Source organism: Mytilus trossulus, chromosome 13 (assembly GCF_036588685.1).
Source record: "Mytilus trossulus isolate FHL-02 chromosome 13, PNRI_Mtr1.1.1.hap1, whole genome shotgun sequence".
NCBI lineage: Eukaryota > Metazoa > Mollusca > Bivalvia > Mytilida > Mytilidae > Mytilus > Mytilus trossulus.
In genome coordinates, this window is record NC_086385.1 from 6,286,933 (window position 1) to 6,303,171 (window position 16,239).

The 16,239-nt window shown below is 31.0% G+C and overlaps 1 protein-coding gene across 1 annotated transcript in view; it reads right to left on the reverse strand.

Annotated features, from left to right (window-relative positions):
* Positions 1–6,209: 6,209 nt before the first annotated feature.
* Positions 6,210–16,239, reverse strand: part of LOC134695359 (uncharacterized) — a 42,162-nt gene continuing 32,132 nt past the window's right edge. Inside the window, exons 11-12 of the mRNA XM_063556587.1 lie at positions 8,923–8,976; positions 6,210–8,506 (exon numbers count right to left, since the gene is read on the reverse strand). Coding sequence (XP_063412657.1) covers positions 6,243–8,506; positions 8,923–8,976 — 2,318 coding nt within the window. The 3' untranslated portion in view covers positions 6,210–6,242. The remainder of the gene's footprint in view (positions 8,507–8,922; positions 8,977–16,239) is intronic.

The window sequence follows — 16,239 nt, forward strand, 5'->3', positions numbered from 1 at the left end:
CTAACTGGGCTGTGAATTTTTATGTGCTGGTTTAGGTTGTTTTATGTAATTTATCCGTTTTTTTTCCTGCAGATAGTCACCACTTCGGTTTTATCATGTATATCTATTTTATAGTACTAGTAATTTAAAAAAAAGAACTGTTTGCGAAAGTATGAATTATTCTAAATAATAAGAATGTTCTTAATCCTAGACAGAAATTTCTAGCCGTATTAGGCACAACTTTTTGGAACTGTTAGTCCTCAATGCTCTTCAACTTTGTACTTGTTTTGGCTTCGAACTTTTCTCATCTCAGCGACTCTGGTTAGTCTTGTGTGGACGAAACGCGCGTATGGCGTATTTTAAAACTGGTATCTTTTGTTAGCTTTTATTCGTGTGTATGCTATCCTATATATTCTCCCATTTATTTGTTGTGTAGTCCTATCATATAAACATATCATGTTAATGTTATATTGAACATTGCCATAAAAGCGGGAGGTTTGGCACGCCACAAAACCAGGTTCAACCCCCCATTTTTTTCTTAGAATGTATTGTACCAAGTCAGGAAAATGGCCATTGTTATATTATAGATTTGATGTGTTTCACTTATATTTAGTTTGTAACACGGATTAGTTTTCTCTCAATCGATTTATGAATTTCGAACAGGGGTAAACTACTGTTTCCTTTATATAGCATAGTATAAAGTTTTTGTATATTCTGAATTCGGTCATAATTAGCCTAGTTCTTAATTGACAGAAAAGACCGTGGCAAGTAAATAAAACGACAAAAGGACAATAGATAACAATCACTACAAAGAAAACACGAAATTGAACAACACGAACCAACCAAACAGTGTATGGCTTATAGTGATCTAAATTGGTAAACAATTCCCGTTACACACGTGGCAGTTCTTGTGTTGATTGCTCGATTGACTTCGGACATGTTGAATCATTGTAGAAATTTTGTTCAGGTCACTTGTTTTGTTAAAGATTTTATTTATCTATATAAAAAACAGTTTAAACCCGCTACATTTGTTTGCACCTGTTCTAAGTCAGGAACCTGATGTTCTGTGGTTGTCTTTTGTTGATGTGGTTCCAAACTATTTTCTTGTTTCTCGTTTTCATATTGATTATAGCGTTGCTTTTCCAGTTTGAATGGTTTTACACTAGTAATTTTGGGACCCTTTTTAGTTTGCTGTGAGCCAATGCTCCGTGTTGAAGGCCGTACTTTGACCTATAATGGTTTACTTAGAAATGTGATTTTGATGGAGAGTTGTCTCATTGGCATTCGTAACACGTCTTCTTATATCTATTTAAATACCTGTATGATAAATAAAAACCGTGAATTTGCTAAATCAGATATCGCATAAGCAATAACATCCAATTGAATTCAAACCCGAAAGGCCATAATAGATAGAACTTGGCCTGTGCATCTTATATGCCGTTTGTCAGTTATGCTCTGCACCTTACCAAATTGTTCAATTTAATGCAAAAACGGCAATGATCATATTTGACCTGTTAGTTTCATAGAAATTGCTTTTTAAAATTCAAGAAGACGCTAAGATGCGACAATGATCCATATAGCCTTTTTGGCAAGATACGATTAATAGTATGCGGAATAGATTGGAAAATCTTACTTGTCCTTAGCTGTATTCCACCAGTGTATTTCCAGTGGTTGTTATAAATTAGCAACATATAAACTTTTAAAAAGTATTGCGCATCTTTTTTCTAAATTGCCTATGCCAATACAGGAACTTTGTTTCAGCTGTTCAAGGTGGCACCTAACACTACAAGAGATAACTCTGTGTAAAAACAGCTGAACGTTTTAATTATGTTGTGTTGTTAAGAGAATATTAAGCTTCGCAATGATCAAAAGTAGTGTTTGTCAAACTCTTAAATAACCAGTGTATTTTTTCTGATAATAAAATCAACGGTACCAATTTTGTTGCACCAGATGCGCATTTCGACAAAACATGTCTCTTCAGTGATGCTCGTGGCCAAAATATTTGAAATCCAAAGCTTTTATAAAAGATGAAGAGCTATAATCCAAAAGGTCCAAAAAGTATAGCCAAATTCGTGAAAGGAATCATAGCTTTGCATGAGGGAGATACATTCCTTAATTTTTAATAATTTTTAATATTTTGTGACAGCAAATTTTAATAACACAAAAAATCCGTATTTTCATGCCAGTACCGAAGTACTGGCTACTAGGCTGGTGATACCCTCGGGGACTAATAGTCCACCATCAGAGGCATCGACCCAGTGGTAGTAATAAAATCAACGGTACCAATTTTGTTGCACCAGATGCGCATTTCGACAATACATGTCTCTTCAGTGATGCTCGTGGCCAAAATATTTGAAATCCAAAGCTTATATAAAAGATGAAGAGCTATAATCCAAAAGTTCCAAAAAGTATAGCCAAATTCGTGAAAGGAATCAGAGCTTTGCATAAAGTGGTTGGTTAAAATATTTTGATTTTTTTTTTATATCAAGTAAACAAGTGTTGTTTGTTATTGTTTTGCAATGGAAATATATTTTCGATGTCAGATCTCTTGTACAAAAGATTATTTCAGGCTTCCAAATGTTTGTTTTCGTTTTTTTTTAATAAAAAATATTGATGAATAACATATCATACACGTTATGAACATAAAATCATTGTACTTCCGTAGCTCACTGTTTATGGGGAGGTAGATTTTCCTTTTCTTTTGTTTTTGCCTAGGCTTTGGTAGGTTTACTTTGATTGCTGATTATTGTTCATCCTCTTTGTATCTTCAGCCTTCAGTTTTATTCACCATATTCGTATTCATATAATTTCTAGATTAGGGTATTTTGCACAAGACGAGTGATTTGACAGTCCTTGGTAATTGGCATCTGAATGTCAAACACTGAACAAAGAGCACGGGGATTGTTTTTTTGTTGCCGTCTCATATGTTTTTCATATCTACATCGTTCAATAAGTTACTGACATGTTTGAATATAACCACTATAAAATCAAGTTATATAATTATAGTATTTATTTATTAAATAATTCCCTTCACCATCTATCATAGTTTTAGTATGAATACAATGCTACTAAATTCAACATATTTAAAAACAAAAAAAACAAATTGAGGTTATCTAATTATATTCAACAATTGTATTGAAAATGTACAGCTATTGATCTTGTGATTAATTTTGGAACATCTAGAAAAAAACCACAATACAATGTCAAAACAATCTTATAAAACCATTAAAGACATATTAACAAATTTCATCTCATAGTGAGTTCTTACAAGAATTTAACAAGAAAAACAAATCGAATATGACAACTTTTGAATAATATGTCTTTTGTCGGGACCGTCATTGATTTTAAAGGAAGATAATTGAACCAACTCATGAAGTCTTGTATTGCGGCTCACTAATAGACCATGTAAAACAAAACAAAGTTAATAACAGGATTTTATGCTAGAACATCAACACCATTTCTTAAAAATCTGGTTGCTAAACATATATTGAGACGATTATTATTCTGGTAAAAACAACAGTTGTCTATTCCATTAAACTGGTTGATATGCCCTTCCTATTGTCTTATAACAAATAAGTAGAAAAACAAGAATGTGTCCATAGCACACGGATGCCCCACTCGTGCCATCATTTGCTATGTTCAATGGACTGTGAAATCAAGATTTAAACTCTAATTTGGCATTTGAATATCATAGGAACCATACGTTTCAAGTTGTTTTGATTTCAACTTGATCAAAATCTACAAAGACCCAAAATTTTATGCTGAAGCGGGTCAGACGGACGAACGGACGGACAAATGAACAGATGCACAGACCAGAAAACATAATGCGTAAAATTTACAAATGTCTGGAGAACTGATTTAAGAGTTTTTTTATATTATTTAAGCTTGATGGTGTGGTATTTTGTATCACTGAACATATTTACAAAAATTGCAAAAAAAGCCCAAAACAAAATCTAAACAGGGATACAATTATTTTTCAGAAAACTGTTAAAATTAACACTTTTCATGAACATATTGACTACAGTAAATGTATTTATACAACTGATCAATTCCTTGACATCTATCAGAACAGTTAGACAGGCCACCTTCACTAAAGTGTATAAATCTAGTAAATCAATGTAAAAGTAACAAATATTGACATGAAATAATATAAGCAGTATATTTACAAACAATTATTATGATCTCATATAACTAGATAAAAAAAAATAATTATCAATCATAGGGAGAATATATTATTACTTAATATCAATAATACAATTGTAACCTTAAGGTGTGACTGTGGTAATACAAATTATGTCAAATGTGTTCTAAAATCAAGATATATGTGTAACGGGTAACTATTTGTCTGTTTTTATTTTATATAAATATGCAGCCTAACTTATAATGAATGACGGCGCTAATCCTAAAGCATCTTCTACATTTTAAACATTTCAACGATTCATTTTCATACTTCTTGTCTTCACTATCTTCATGATATTAAATTGTTGCTACAGTCATACAACTCAAAGTCTAATGAACTAAGTGAAAATCTTGGACACATCGACCAACCTTATTAAAGAAGCATCATTTAAAATTAGTTAAAATATTGGTTTATTACTATATCTTAAATCTGTACAAAAAGTTAACAATATATTCAATAAACTACTTCATGAATATATTCAAAGAAAGTATATATACAAAAAATGTGTTCTACACAAATTTCATCTATTATATTCAAATTATTTGCAAACAATATAAAAATATATAAAACGAATGACAAGTCCTCTTATGTTAGAAAACTTAAATACAGAGAAGTGCACAAAAAGCATAAACCTTTGTAAATTGCATTCATGTAACAGTACTTCCAGAAAACATTCTTGTGAAAATTAATCAATGAAAATCGAAAACAAATTTAATCTAGCAACACGGCTAATTACTGACTGTTATCTATCTAATTGCATTAAAACAAACAATTTTAAATTCAAAATTTAGAGAGGTGGAATATTTATTTTTTTCCTCGTTTTTTTTTAATGTAATAATAAACAGTAAGATAGTCTTCTAGATCAGGCAACAGAACACACAGAAAATGTATTAAACAAACCAAACAATATTCAGACCACAACAAACATGTATCAAACAACAAAACAAATTGTAAGAATAGACAAAACAGTGAATATTGTTAGTTTACACACAGAGAAATTATAACTTAAACAGATGTATATGAACATATTGACAAATTATAAACACTCCACACATGCACTGACCAATGACATACACCATAAACATATCATCAAAATACATAATTCCGGATATATGATTACCAATTACAAGCACTTCATGGATATATTTTACAATTATATTCAATTATTTATAAATAACCAATTACATTAAATGACCAAAATACATACACTCCGTCAATTTAAAAATACCAACAAATACATATATAAAACGGCAATTAACATAAACTCTCTGCTATAATTACAATTCATTTACATGCCTCCCAATAACATATATTCATATGGACAAACTGACAAACTGAACTACTTACAAACAGTTAACATGCAGTTTACATTCAATCCATAAATAAACTGATCAATTACATACACTAACTGACTTACATACGTCTCATATATATACCAACTGATATTAAACTGATTAAATGCATACACCCTGTGTTAATATACAATCAAATGTTTAAAATGAAAAGTATCATGCACTCCATAACTATACCAACAAATCAAATCATTAGATAGATATACTGAAAAATTGCTTGGACTCCATACATAAACTGACCAATTAGATTCAATTCATACATACACCAAAATGTTTCATAACTCAAAACATATACTTTCTGATAACATGCAATACCAAATAAATATTATGATAACTGTTCTTATGAAGAGCAATATGTAAACAGTTTTTTCGCCAGACTTACTTCCACAAACTATGTTGATAATAAGATTCTACTTGCTATTTTTAAAATAATTTCAAATTATGTCATAAGACCATGTAAACAGTTTTCAGTGGTTGTAATCTTAAAAAAAATCTTCTCAGTAACTTTTTTTTTTATATCTAATTAAAAAAACACCAAAAATAAATAATTAGAATAACAACTTGTTAAAATAACACTATTGTTCACTACCCAAATATACTAAAATGTAAATACACTCATATACATGAAATAGATAATTTAATCATTTACATATAATTCTTAATCAGATACAATTTTAAAATTGTAACTATTACTCCATAGTTGTAAATATTATAATTTATGAAATGATAATTTAAACTCTGATGCTTTTAATATTATCCATAAGAAGATTTACAATTTCAATGTTCTGTGATTTACGGGCAATATCAACTGGTGTTTGACCTGCCTTATTACACATTTTAGCATCGGCATTCCATGCAAGTAATAGTTTAACAGTTTCTATATTATGTGAATATCTTTTGTTATATGATTTCAATGGATCAATTTCACAAGCAGCATGTAAAGGCGACTGTCCATCCTGTTGTTTATACTGAGAGACATCAGCATTGTTCTGCAGTAAGAGTTCCACTATATCTGAATGTCCTCCTTTACAGGCTACATACAAAGGAGACTCACCAGCCCTATTGCACTGAGAAACATCAGCACTTTTCCTAAGCAACAAAACGGCCAAATCTGTATGCCCTCCTTCACAGGCAACATACAATGGAGACTCTCCATTATCATTACACTGATTGACATCAGCATTGTTCTGCAGTAACAGTTCTATATATGTATGTCCTCCTTCACAGGCCACATACAATGGTGTCTCACCATCCGTATCACACTGATTGACATCAGCATTGTTCTGTAGTAACAGTTCTACTATATCTTTGTGTCCTCCTATACAGGCCACATACAATGGTGTCTCACCATCCGTATCACACTGATTGACATCAGCATTGTTCTGTAGTAACAGTTCTACTATATCTTTATGTCCTCCTTTACAGGCCGCATACAAAGGAGACTCTCTATGAACATTATACTGATATACATCAGCATTGTTTTCTAATAACAATTTAGCGATAGCTGAATGTCCTCTTTCGGATGCCCTATATAAAGGGGAGCTGTCTTCACTGTCTGTTTTATTCACATTACATTTAACATTAACAATCAGAAATTGAACAATGTCAATGTAACCAGTAGTTGTTGATTCTATCAAAGGTGTTGTATAATAGTGTGTCTCAAACGGATTTATTAGATACTTATTTTTTGTTATTTTGCAACCTTCTGTTTCAAGCTTCTTTAATACTGTGTTTGCATCCTTTTTCTTTTTTAAAAAGCTTATTAACTTATCTCTAAATGTCTGATAAATTAACTGGTAATTATTGAATGTACTTATAATGACATGCTTTGTTAAGTCACATAACAGTCGTTCAAAATAATCTTCTTCTTCGTCTTTTAATAATACAATTAAATCATCTTTTTCATGGACTTCCGTTACAGATTCAAAGATAAAATTATCCCGAATAAATATAGCTGGAGCATATTTGATAAAACATTCTGTAAGGTGTTGTCCACAGATTACAGCTGCCATTTTATATATTTTGTCATGTATCATTCTATACTCTGTTCCTCTCAGTTTTAAGTAGGTGCCATTTAATGTTGAAAAGCCAGCTTTTAAAGAATTTCTATGCTTCTGTTTGCTTAAGTCTATATCAAATTCTTTAACAATGTACTCAAGTTTATCCGTTTCCATGTTCTTCCTTTCTGAAACTGATCCTAATTTGAGCCAATCTGTATCAAATCCTTCATTAAAAACGATACACAGAACAAGAACACAAAATTGTTCTTTGTTTTCATGAATAATGTTGTTTATGTTCTGTTTAATGCTGATTAAAGGAACTGTAAACAGTTTCTTCACTTCCTCAGATGTTTTGTCTTTTGACAATTTACAAAGCAAGGGAAAGTAATCCACGTTATCCGTGACTTGTTGTATATTGTCAATTATGTCATCAGGAAGATACTTGTGCAGCATATGCTTTCTTTCAGCTTCCAGCAGACACAACTCGGGTGATAATAAATTGAATACTTTTTTTGTGAATAATGAAATAAGTTGGAACTGTGATTCTTTATATATATGCAGTTTACAAGACAGCAGTAGTTTTGGACTTGATAGCTTTAAAACCGTATAATCTTTTTTACTTGCAACATCTTTTTCTGCAATTTTAAATATTTTCTCAAGTTTTTCTGAATATTCTCTCCACGTTTGTAATCTCTGCACGTCAATTGTTTCCTTTCCACAGATGTCATCTACAATAAACACTTGTTTTTTATTTTCATTATAATAATTCATAATGTCTGTTGGTCCTGTTAACACTGGTATTATATCATATCCAAAACTGTCACGTAAGTGTAAGGCAGCTTGATGTATGTTTGAAGATTTACCACAGCCCGCGCTTCCTGTCACAACAATACAGTTATGCGAGGATAGAGACTCCAGTATGTGACGTGTTGCTCTGGTTTCCAAAAATGTAGTTTGGTCTTGTTCCCATTCTCTTATTTCTTGTTCATGGTGAGCTGCAAATAAAATAAATAGTACAAAGTTATGTGTGATATGTAAATTTTGACCATGAAATGAAGGAAACAATTCTGATAGATTTTAAGATTTTTAATGTGAAATCTCGATCAACGTCATTTCGCGTGAATTTTTTTTATGCCAGTTTCACTTGAAATCAAAATTTCCTATAATCAAAGCGTTTTTACGAGAAAATGCATTTAACGTAAAATACGTGTAAATTAAACGTGAAAAGTAATATAGCATGCAAATTAAATGTACTTAGCGTGTAATACACGTGAATTAAATGTGAAAAGAAACATATCATGTAAATTTAACGTATAAGCTGGACCAACATGCAATTAGCGTTCCTTTCATTGGATATATACGTGAAAATATTTGCCGGTGTAAAAATGTGGTAATTTTAGGATTTTCATACCTCGAATATGCTTTGGAACTCGATCATAATCTGGGATGTTTGCTTTGTGGTTTTCTGAAATCAAAAGAGTCACTCAATACAACATTTTAACACAAAAAAAACCCATATTTTTTATTAAAAAGAACAAACTACAAAATATTAAAGGGGTGTTTGTTTGTTTTGACAGTGTTCTTTGTTCTTAAACATATTGACGACAGCATGTGTTTCAAAACACTTTAATACAACTATTGCCAAAGCCCATGTAAAGTAGATCACACGTGACAAAACAAGGTCTTAATCTGTAAAACATATACTAAATTACCAGCATACCAACAGATTTGTACCGACAGGTAAGGTATATAAATATAGAACTCTGCAACTGCCTTATGCTAACGATAATCTTATTTATTGAGGGTTGAGATATAACATGATGCAAATTTTCTATACTATAACGACATTTGACTATACTATTGGTATATCACTAGGATAAATTATATATACTATAAACATTTTTCATATAACATCGAGTCACTTTTTCATACTATTCTGTCATTTTACTGTCATAAAGATTTTTATAATATGACATGCATGAAGAAATGTTGATACAACATGGAGCATCATTTTTATACTGATTTGTCATTTGACTATACTATTATTTGATATTGCTCATTCATAAAGATACATTTTATACTATAAAGATACTTTTAGCAACTTTTTCATATCATTTTGTAACCTCACAATACTATTATGTCATGTTACTTACGTAAGACCCTTTTTTGGCCCGAAAATATGGCAGTTTTACAAAATTGTTAAAATGTAAACTTTTAGTTATCTATTGAATAGTAAAATGGTTCTGCTACATAAATTTGGGCTGTTTTTGACAATACAATGCACATATATTGGGTACTAGCACCATAAAGTCATGCTAAATTACCGAAATCTTAATAATTCCAGCATTTAACTTAAATTTTAGACGGTTTCCGTGTAAAACGAAAGTGGCCGCATTCGTGTTCATCCAAAATATTGAAATGGAAGTTGTATTTGATGATAATACATAACATATATAAAGGTTGAGGATGAACACGGATGCGGCCACTTTCGTTTTTGACAAAAACCATCTGAAAAGTGACATTTTTTCGCATATTTGGTAGATTTTTCATATTTGAGCTTGAATTGGATCGAAATAAGTTAAAAACTTTCACATAAATTAATCGAAACATATAAAATAGACACTTAAGTGTTTAAAAAGTGGTCAAAATCTATCGTCAGATGAAACTGAAATTTGAGGCCAAAATCGGTCCTTACCGGACCTACTCCTTTGAATTCTAGACAATCATCTCATAAAACATGGAGTTACCTCTCCCCCCTTTTTGTCATATTACTATCTTACGACGATAAAAACGTATACTACAAAGACATATTGATATGATATTGAACCACCATTTCACATACTATCTTATCACTTCACTATGCTATTCTAACAGATTACTACATCATAATGATACATCTTTATACTTATAGGTATATCAGTATATACATGTAACAATATAAGAAGGGCGCAAGATTATTTCATTTACGTAGATTTTAATAAATTTGAAGTGAAAGCTGCCTCCTCTTTTTTATATAAAAAAAAGTCCATAACTCTGTGAGGAAAATAAAAAATTCACCAGCAATAATAAGACAGTCAATAAAAACAACAGTGTAAATTCTGAAAATTATTTTCATAGTGATAAAATTCTTTATTTGGGATTTGATAGTTTTTGTTATAATCGCACTTATTCAGGTACAATTTTTCTAATTTTTTTTTACGAAGAATTTAATAAATTCGAGTTGAATGCGTCATGTGCAAAGTTGCCTCCCCTTTTTATATGGACAAATTCCATATAAAAAAAACCAATTTCACCAACATTAAACAGACCAATAGATTATCTTTAAACACATCATTGTGAAGTTTGAAGTTAATGAAGCACGGCATTTTTAAAATATAGTGCGACACAAATCCCATTATATAATGAAAAAATTGTATAACACTAAAACGAAAAGTTAAACATTCACCAAAATGTATACAGACATTGAGAACATCACTACAAAGAACTAAGTTTATTTAAAAGGTTATCAGACGAGGCATTATCAAGATACGGTGTGACATGTGAAAAGTTGCCTCCTTCCTTTTTGAATTTGATTTTAATAACTGGGGAAGGAAAAATCAAAATTGAATTAAAAAGTATACCGACGTTAGACTATCGCAACAAATAATTATGTAAAGTTTGAAGTTAATCCAGCAAGGCATTCTCAGGATAGAGTGCGACATAATAACGACGGACAGACAGATTGACAGACATTTGTATACCATAAATTGTTCCGTCAAAATTTGATGGGCGTATAAAAAAGGAATAAATATTGTATAAAAGCATACCATGTGTTTATTTTGAGGAACCACCACCACCACGTAAACGAACAAACTTTTCCCATGTGGAAATTTCATAACAAAAAGTCTAAATATGACAGCGTAAAACAAGATCTTGAACAAGAAACAAAATCAACAACGAATGCAATGCATTAAACGCAAGCCAACAATTTAAACAGTCAGAAGCTGACAGGCATGACCTTGTTGATTCTGAGCTGCACAGATTTGGGGGGAAAATAACAAATTCAGTACATTTGATAACTATTTACACCACAGTCTGTGTTGATGCCACTGCTGGTGGAAGTTTCGTCCCAGAGGGTATCACCAGCCCAGTAGTCAGCACTTCGGTGTCGACATGAATATCAATTGCACGGTCATTTTTATAAATTAACTGTTTGCAAAATTATGAATTATTCGAAATACTAAAGATTTTCATATCGCAGGCATAGATTATCTCAGCTGTATTTGTCACAACGTTTTGAAATTTTGGGTTCTCAATGATCTCTAATTTTATACTTATTTAACTTTCAAACTATTTTGATCTGAGCGTGACTGGTGAGTTCTAAGAAGACGAAACGCGCGTCTGACGTTTCAAATTATAAGCCTTGTACCTTTGATAACTATTTAGTAGAAAAAAACCTTCTTTATGAAACATGTTTCTTAATTGCTTCTGGAAATCAGTAGCCAAACACTTATAAAGAGATAATGAAAATTTTGTTCACTTTAAACTTTGTCAACTATGTGTTTAATTGGTGAATATCTGTCACGAATAATGATTGTTAGTACGACGAAATGCATTATTTTCTTATCAATAGCCTCACATGTACAGCTAATCATAAAAAACATTTCCGTAATCTATATTTGCTAAAATAAATTCGTACGAGGTTCACGGTGGCTAATCGTACCGCTCCGCACTGCCATATTTTTTACAGTGATCAAATTATAATATTTGTTCTGCTGACTTCATACTCAAAAGGGTAACAATTGATATCAAAAGCAATATCTTTTGCAAAAGAAGGGTATCTAAATTTTGAGATCGGATTACATGGCCATAAAACTTCAAGCACCTTTAGAAAGTTGTCGATCCAAAAAAGTTCAAATTACATGGGCATAACTTTTAGCACCTTGAAAATAATTGAAATTTATTGAATATTACCAGAATAAGGGCGCTGTATAACAAATCTATCAAATCTAAAATTTAAAAATTTTATCACCATGAACATTATATTTCAAATTCACCCTGCTGTTTTGTATGACTGGTAAATTTTCTGTATATTTGTTGGTGAATTTTATTATTTTCCTTCTAGAGTTATCATGGTTATGGACTTTTTTCATAAAATTAGGGGAAAGTAATTTTTACACATGACAAGTTCACTTCGTATTCATCAAATTCCAAATCTGGTACTATTTTGTTTTATATTCCTTGGTCAGCATTATTGTTATATCAATATGTCTTTATGATTTGGTTATTTGTCAAAATAGCATAGTGATATGAATGAGGTGATACGAGAGTATGAAAAAGCGGCTCGATATCATATCAGGAAAAAAGTAAACTAACAAAAATACCGAACTCCTAGGAAAATCCAAAACGGAAAGTCCGTAATCAAATGGCAAATAATAAAAACCCAAACACATCAAACCAATGGATAACAGCTGTCTTATTCCAGACTTGTTACAGGCAATTTCTTATGTAGATGTTTTTGTTGGATGCGACTGTATCGCAGTATGATAGTAATATGACAGAATAGAATAGTACAATTACAAATTTCAGCTCTATGTTATATCAAAATGTCTTCATAATATTAAGGGATGACTTCAAGACTAAGTAAAATGACAGAATAGTATGAAACAATAACTTCATGTTCTATAAAAAAAGAGTTTATAGTATATATATTTATCTAGTAATGTAGCAAACACACTGAGCAGTACAGTCAACTGTGGTAATAGTATAGCAAATGTGTCTCCTGTTATATCATAACCCTGCATGATTATTGTTATAAGAATGCAGCAGGGCTCCGGACATATTGCTAAAAAAATTATATATACTAGTCAACAAAAGAAACGATACAAAACTTTTTTTTCCAAATTAAATATGAAGTTTTCCGTTTATAGGACCAACATTGAAGGTAGTAATATCAAATGACCATGTAAATATAAATCTGTTTAAAACAAAATTTTGTTTTCATGACGTCATTTGTCGTTATTTCAATTTTTGACAAAAATTAAGATAAAACGACAATTTTTTAAAACAGAAGTTCTAACTCATGATGTCAATCTCACATTTAAAGATAAACACAATGTTTGCCATAGATTCTTCTTTAAAAATCGTAGAGTTTCTTCGTTTATTTGTAAAGCAAAGTTCGGTCCCACAAGAAATCGTTGAAATGTCAACGAACCTTGTAAAGTTAGAGGGACATTTATAACTATTTACCGTAACAACGATTCAGTCTCTCTAGTGTTATACAATTCCCTCAGATTGCTTTTTTATATATCTTTGTTTTTCTAAATGCATTTTCCAGATATGAACTACTAACGCCTTTTAGTCATAGTTACCGGTCATATATTTTGTTTGTTTTGTATCGTTAAAGGGGCACTAGCTGCCAAATTCATGTTCACCGATTTGACCCAAATTCTCAGATTGTATTTATATCAATGTATTTTTTTTTTCAAACTATCAAAAGTATAAAATAAACAATTTAAAGGACATGGTCTCAATAAGATGTAGCTTCGTCTTGTGAGAATTTTAGCCAAGACGCCATGTGATTGACTATCGAGTTGACCTTCTATGACCATATAAGCAATGTAATCATAAACATAGATATGAATAGATTAAGCAACTCGTGCAATTGTACTTTAATAGGTACGTTAAATTTTGTATTGTAGATTAAAAGTTTAGGTTTATCGTCGTTTTTACCTTTATAAGAATGATTTTTTGTGTATCGAATCAGTTAATCAAATTATTTACCTAGTTTCACTGTCAATGTTGACATTCTTTTCCTTTAAATATCCGTACACGGACAATACATGCGTTATTTTATCTCTTTCTACGGGGTTAAATTGGAGTTCACATGAATACGGATTTAATGCAGTCGAATTATTCACTTGCAATGTTTATGAGCTTAATTTGACAAAATTTAAATATTTTAGCTGATAAAAGCAAATTATTATTTCACTATGTCACCTTTAAAAATGATTGAATAAAAAAAAAAAAATCATACTTTTGATTTTTTTTTATATGTCTCGTAGCTAGCGGCCATTTAAACAATATATTTGAGTTTTTTTGGTGAAAGCTTCATTTTGGTGAAATAAAGATTTGATATTTTCTATCTTCTATTCATAAAAATATAAAAACGTTAACAGTGTTAATCACAAAATGATATTTTTTTTAGTGTGTTAGCAAGTTATCAGCATTTATTCAGTAATTTGTGTTAGCACTTTTATTATCATATTTGAAAATGTCTTTACACCTATCGCCTCATCATGTCATGAATTAACCATTTCGGTTTTATAGATAGAATAAGCACTTTTCGTTTGACAAAGACTCTTTCAAAATGCACCCATTTTGATTAAATAAGACAGTTGTATAAACTAGATACTCCAAAGAACTTTTAGATATATCGTTAAATGTCATTTTCGATTAAAGGGATATAATACACACCAAAAATTAGTGTCTGCTGGTAATTTGTACTACTTGATATAGCTTCTATAATACTTAAATGAACAAATGGAGAATGTTTCTATGGTACACATATTCCCTTGCTAGTAAATACCCACGAGTCAACTTCCACATACATATGCAGAATGTACGAATTTTAATAAAATTGATAAAGGAAATGGGGAATGAGTCAAAGCGACAACAACCCGACCATAGAGCAGACAACAGCCGAACGCCACCAATGAATCCTCAATGTAGCGAGAATTCCCGCACCCGTAGGTGTCATTCCGGTGGCCCTTACAAAATATGTATACTAGTACAGTGATAATGGACGTCATACTAATCTCCTAATTATACACAAGAAACTAAAATTAAAATTTATACAAGACTGACAAAGGCCAGAGGCAGCTGACTTGGGACAGTCGCAAAATTGCGGCGGGGTTAAACATGTTTATGAGATCTCAACCCTCAAGATGTAACAAAAGAAAATAAATAAAATGACAATTATACTTAAATAGCAACAGACCACTAGTAGTTAATTGACATGCCAGCTCCAGACCTCGATCAAACTGATTGAAAAATTATGTCTTCATCATAGGAATATCAGTCACCATCCCTCCCGTTAGGGGTCTAGTATCATACTATCATAAAATATATGAGAAGAGCATAACCCGTGACATGCCAACAACTGTTTTTAAAAAATAAATGTGTTTAGTTCCAATGCAAAGACCCTATAAGTGAACCAATATTAAAGCCAAAATATGCAATCTTTAATGACTTGACAACAGAATCGTAACTATATCCCTTCTTAATAAGTTTGTTTAAAGTTTTTGTAAGCTTTTGAGGTGAATACTGACATGTTTGTGCTTTGTAAAGAATATCATAAAAAAAAATGGATGTGAAATACATGAACGTAAATACATAAATTTCTCTCGTTAAAATCTTATACGATGTTACATACACGAGCGAAACGTACAAGTTGAGATATATAAACACCATAAGATGGTGACAAGGGGACGTCACCATCTAAAAATGGATAATTAACGATAGGAAATGAAAAATCATCTCTTTTATCATAAATTTTTGTATTAAGCTTCCCGTTAATGATATAGATATCAAGATCGAGGAAAGAACAGTGGTCATTGCTAGTTTTAGCTTTATTTAAAGTAAGTTCAACAGGATAAATTTCTTTAGTACACATACTGAAGTCGTCATTATTGAGAGCCAATATATCATCCAAATATCTAAAAGTATTGTTAATTTTGTATCAAATATT